Source organism: Monodon monoceros, unplaced genomic scaffold (assembly GCF_005190385.1).
Source record: "Monodon monoceros isolate NGI ecotype Baffin Bay Population unplaced genomic scaffold, NGI_Narwhal_1 Super_Scaffold_2, whole genome shotgun sequence".
In the NCBI taxonomy this organism is placed as follows: domain Eukaryota; kingdom Metazoa; phylum Chordata; class Mammalia; order Artiodactyla; family Monodontidae; genus Monodon; species Monodon monoceros.
The window spans coordinates 19,817,665-19,823,664 of record NW_021703776.1 but is presented as its reverse complement, the minus strand read 5'-3'; the positions used below and the strand labels follow the sequence as shown (position 1 = coordinate 19,823,664).

At 33.0% G+C, this 6,000-nt stretch overlaps 1 protein-coding gene across 4 annotated transcripts in view; it reads left to right on the top strand.

Moving 5' to 3' along the window:
* The window catches only part of FAM185A (family with sequence similarity 185 member A), a 67,284-nt gene that overhangs the window by 36,334 nt on the left and 24,950 nt on the right, over positions 1–6,000 (top strand). For 3 of the 4 annotated variants that reach the window (XM_029233609.1, XM_029233606.1, XM_029233607.1), the window contains exon 6: positions 4,954–5,049. The exons of the other annotated variant lie outside the window; for it this stretch is intronic. In XM_029233609.1, coding sequence (XP_029089442.1) covers positions 4,954–5,049 — 96 coding nt within the window. The remainder of the gene's footprint in view (positions 1–4,953; positions 5,050–6,000) is intronic. 4 annotated transcript variants of the gene reach the window in all.

Here is a 6,000-nt window from a genome sequence, read left to right as displayed (position 1 = left end):
AAAAAAAAAAATATATATATATATATATATATATATATATATAAACCAGAATAAAAGACAGGTAACAAACTAGAAAGATATCTGATACATATATATAAAATCTCCATCCATATGTACATACAACAAATGAGAAGAAAAGGAACAATCAGTGGGATGGGAACACGGATAAACATGAACAAGCAGTTCACAGGAGAAATAGTCCATATACATGTACAATGTTGTTCCACCTTACTGCTAATCCAAAACATCTAAATATAAACAGTCATGATTTAAAACATTGATAATATCCATTGTTGAGAAAGTTATGGTGAAACAGAGATTCCTATCAGTTGTTAGTTCAAGTATGAATTGATCAACCATTTTGTAGGTCAGTTTGGAAATGTATATCAGAATTGGAAGTATCTACATTTGCTTTGCTCTAGCACTTCCTCTTTTAGAACTTTATCTCAAGGAAAAATCTGGTAAGGATATAAAGATACATGCATGAGGGCATTTATCTCTTTGTTTATGATAGCAAAAGAGCGTATACATTTTAAGTTGTTCCCAGTAAGAGAATAATTATAGTATGGTACATTCAGAAAGTGAATATTACTCAGCCTTTAACAATAATAATAACCTAGCTCTATAGTATACAATATAGAAAGATATTCCTGACATTTTATTAAATGAATAAAAAAGAGTAAAACATTGTACTATCATTTCAAAATATTATGTATATTTTCATATCAAGCATTAATTCAGAAAAAGAAGGGAGGAAAAGAGAATGGGAGAGGAAGTGAGAGAGGAGCACAGCAGAAATCATCCAGCATTTATATAGAAATCAAAGCTGTTTAGATCCTGTGATAGGTTTCTTCCTTTGCATATATCTGGACCTAAGTCACTGATTCGTGGGAATACATCCCATTTCTGCTGACAACTGGGTCAGGAGATGCCATACAATTTTTCAAGAACCCGCTTGAGCTCTTTCATAAGTCAAAAAACATTGCTAAATTTTTTGTTTAATAATAGCATACTGCTTAAGAGGTTAAACAAATAAACAGAAAGTTGACATAATATTTAAGCAAGTCAGCAAAGTCCTAGTTATCTGCTTGGTGATGTGCTATTTCTCACTTTAGTAAATTGGATGGAAGCAACTCTATTACCCCTAGAAAACAGTAAGCAATCAGGGTCAATGAAAAGCTTGAACTACCTTAAGACAACAACTTTTTTCATTTCTATAAGCAAGAATTGTATACCTATCTGTGTACATTACTGAAGCCTTAGAAAAAAAGGGCTGGTTTCATTTGTAAATCTCTTTGTCTTAAATAGAATCAAATTTTACATTTTGGTTTTTTTGGAGAAAAACTCAAAACAAAATGTTTTGCTCTAGGAGCAGCAGATTTTATCTATAAAAGGCCAGATAGTAAAATTTTTAAACTTTGTGAGCCACACGGTCTATCTGTACTATGGACCTCTCTCACTTTAACATGAAAGCAGCCATTGACAATATAGGAACAAATAGTTGTGTCTGTGTTACAATAATACTTTATTAAGAAAAACAAGAGGGGGGCTCTAATTTGGCGACCCTGCTGTAGAGTCTAAAAACCACTGTTGTTAAGAATCTGGAGAAATTTGGGGTTTGATGCCTTGATCCCAAAGATGACAAGTGGGTAATGTTTATTTGAAATTTCTTGATTGATTGGTTTGTGTTTTCCTTAGAGTAAAAGATCTGCTGGAGAAAGTTGAAGGCAACTCTGCAAATCATGACACCCTAATTAAAGTCAATTGAGTAACTTGGATTTTGAGAAATTGAGATCAGTAGAAGCAAAACAATTACAAAGAAACAAAAAGTGATTTAGGTACCTGAGAGGGAAATTTGTTAGATTAGCAGAGGCTTCAAAATATTGGAATGGATATAGAGAAAAGGCCATATAATTGTATCAAATTGGAATATTATGAGACTAGAGGTGATTTAGGTATTATACTATCTGATTTCAGGAAAATGGATTGTGTCATCTCCATGATTCCTTTAAGAAGAATATGTGTAATTATGGTTCTTTAATTCTAGTTTAGATAATATAATTGATTAGCTTCTTAGGTAATCTCATCAATCACTTGGATTTTGTAAATACATTCTAACCTACATCCCCAAACCCTGTTCTTCCTAATTTCCATACATATAGAGGACTCTTAGAAGCTGAAGTGCTATAAAAATTTTGATTATGTATATCAAAACCCTGATTTTACCTAGACTCATATTTTTAAAAATAATATCTTCTTCTGGAATACCTGGTCATCTTCCATTTAAAAAAAGTCAACAGGAGAAAGCAGAGCTTGATAGTAGATAATGGTGGAATAGAAGTTGCTCACCCAGCTTTACTTTCCATGCCCTATGTTGCCTCTTTTGGAAGGCACTGTCAAAAGCTGTATACTGGTAATTATATCTTTTAAAAAAGAATATCTTCATAGGTTTTTTTTGGGGCTGTGGGGAGCAGTAGGGGTTGCCTTGTGTGTCTCTCATAAGCCCAGCCTCCTATATGCTATCTCCCTAACATAGAATACCTAAGCAGGACATTAATTTAGAAAACTTTCCTTGAAGTGACCTTAAAATTCTGCCTTTGCAAATCCTTTACATCCTATATATAAAATTCGTTCCTTGTTCTTGCAATTAGTGTAGCTTTGGAAATATAGGAATCAAGTTGCAGAAATCAAGAAATATCTTTTGTGTTGCTGTTCCTTAGTTATCTACATGTTGACACTTGAGGTGAAATTATAAAAATTCAGAAGAATTTTCTGAACATCCTTGAACAATTTCAAAAGAATTCTCCCTTTATCTGAAGGAAAATAGAAAAGTTTGGAATTTTAGCCTTTTGAGCTTAGCTGTTATTCTTTGCTTAATAGCAGAGTATATATCACAAATTTCTATTTATTTGGTTATATATAGTTTTAGCTGGTAGTTGACATCAGGTTTTCTCTTTTGTCTCTGTAATTTTCCAGGAAAACTCAGTGGTCTCTGTCAGATGAACAAAATCTTTGTCCAAAACTGTGGTGATAGAAAACTCTTTGTGGGAGTTTATTCCAGTCACTGTCTGGACTAATAATTTTCTGTTTACTTCTTAATCTCTAATGCATATTTCCCTTAAGTCTTCCTCCAAGAGCTATAATAGAATTTTTCTGTTTTGTGAGTCTCCAAAAAATGAAATTCTGTGAATGAAGCCTTAATTTGACTCTTGATAATTAATTTTTCTTTCCAATGATTTGTATTATAGAATATAAAAGAAAATTAGTATTTGTCTTGCTACGTAGCTTTTAAAATACCACGTTTGCTTTCTCTTTTGAAAACACATCTTGAGTTTTAATTTTTTTGACAGCCTCCAGTGGATGGTCCATGATTAGAGCTCAAGACCAATAACATGAGGATGTAATTAATTAGTGGCTTAGGATATAATTATTTAGGTGTTGTTTATGTCCCATGTGAAGGGGAAAAGAAATAAAAAGTATTGTTTATGAACCATATAAAAATCTTGTGGGTTTTTTCCCCCTAGAGAAAGCAAGAAATTAAACTGTTGTTTCAAATATTTTACTTTGTTCAATTTGGGATAATAGACACTTTGTAGTTCACATTATTTTACCGTAATATATATTTACTTGACTTATTTAGGATGTAGTAAGAGATTTTTAAAGGAATTTCTCTTGGTGCCTGAGAAGAGAAATATTCATCCTTGTCCAGCTATTCTGTCATTTATATCCAGTGACTTAACTTCCCAGCTTCAGTGTTCGGTTTTGACACTTAAAAATTGAATACACTGGATCTTATAAATGGCATTTTGATTATAGGTTAGAGATAAATTATTATAAATTATCTTGAAGTCACATTTTAAACAGTTTCTTTGCAAGTTTTTGTCTTTGTTTAGAGTCATTTAACATTTATTTTAAAGAAGAATGTTGGCTCCTTTGTGAGTGTACAAATGTTTTTTCCTTCACATTTTGCAAAAAGTACAATGTAATTTTTGGCATTATTTTCACCATAGTCCCTACTTGGTTTCTACTTTGAAGTAATAAAACCTCCTGATAAAATATGCTTTTTAAGAGATCTCTCTAAAAAAATATGCTTTGCTCTTTTCAGGGCAATCAGATAGAATATTGAACTGAAAGTTCTGTTGCTGTGGGAGAGGAGGAAAAAGGAGAAGCTACCTAGCACTGACTCTTCAACATAATTCTCTTGTTTATCTGACTGTCAGCTTTCCCTGGAACTTGAAATGTTGGCTGATTGAAAACTGGGTTCATTGTTGACCTAGGGGAATTTGAGTGTCAAATCAGGACCACCTTAATTGTAATTTTCTTCCCCTGACTTAAAGATAATCTGTTCAATTCCAGAAACTTGAAATATTTAGATATTAACAAGCTTCACCCACTTTTCAGGTCATTCCTTCCCTCCCCCCCATCTCTGTCCCTCTAAGAAATGCAACAAAACCTTATCTAGAGTAATCTTTCACTATTAGCCGCACTTTTTAGTACTAGCAAATTTGCTAAAAGGAGAAAATATAAGAGTTTTGATTTTTGTTAACTTCGCTACTACTTACATGTGACTGTACGTGAAATAGAGTTCTTTAGTAAATATTGAAAGTTGATAATAAACTAAATGTATCAATGGTGCTTAATGGTCTTGGCTGTCATTGCTTGTGTACTGTCCTTCCTACACATTAGGTTTTAGAGTAAACATGTTTAGAGTTAAGTTTTGGAGATTACTACAAGCATAGGGATTTTCTTATTAGTTATCCAGCTGTAGATTTCCAGATTGCTGATTCTGTTTTCATTTTAAAGCAAAAGATGGTATAGTTATAAGGAAAATACAAAACCTTGCAGGACTCTTAGCTCCTTACCCTAATGCTGAAGTAGAGCCTTTTATTTCAAGTTTATAATTTCAGTTACTCAAATAAGACGATTATGCTTATGGTTCTTCCTTCCTCCTAGATTCGTCTTCTGGGTGTCTAAGTGCCTCGACTTATCAGGGTGCCATAGATGTTTATGTCAGCCAACTGGGAAAAGTGGAATTGAAATCCCATAAAGGTTAGCCAAGTAGAATGTTTTATTTTGACATATGGTGTAAGGAAGGTTTTATGTAACATTCAGGAAACAGATGGTCAAATTATCTTATCTACACTGACATAGAGATTTCAATAAAATTTTTCTCTGTTCGAACCTGATTTAAAGACTGGAATACTAGCCCTCTAGACCAGTGATCTTTGAAACTTTTGGAACAGATGGCCATGAAGACTACCTTTCCTTTTCTAATACAAACAAAAATGTTGTAATTTATTGACTGTTATTGTGGAATTTTTTAGTGTTAGTGTTTGGGTTTTTTCAGTTTAGTTTTATGTCGGAAATAGAATATTCTTTGGAGGGAAAGTGCTCTCATACATTCTTTTGGAAGCTTTCCTGCTAACTTGTAAGAGGACCTTCTCAGGCCATTACTCTAGAGTAATACTTTTAAAAGCGTGATCCTGCAATAAAGGTATCACCAAAAGGTCCTCTAAAGTGATTATTGACTTGGTCTCTTGTAGTATCAGGCTTATGATGTGTCTCTTTCTGTAATCTTATTTCTAATACAAATAGCTTATTCTAAGAGTCCAAGTCTTTCATTAATAATTATACACTTTTTAATCATCTGAAGGCTGAATATACAAGTCTTTGTGTGCGTGCATGCACATAGATGTACACGTGCGTGCTGGCAAGTGACTTGGGTACTTGGAGTAGCTTGGCTATAGTGGCTTAAGTGACCTGGGTTCAGAAAGTTAAGAACCATAGCTCTGTATAAAAAATTTTTTAGAGAAAGTCTGGAAGCTCTTGCATATGAGCCAGAACAAGGCTATGTGTATAACAGGGAAAAAACCTCCACAGAGACCAGTTGTTCCTGCTGTTAGTAATTTCTTTGCCATGTTGGCAAAGTTTAAATACTTTAAACCTTAAAGTTTAAATTTTAAATACTTTAAAATTTAAAGTTTTAACACTTTTTAATAG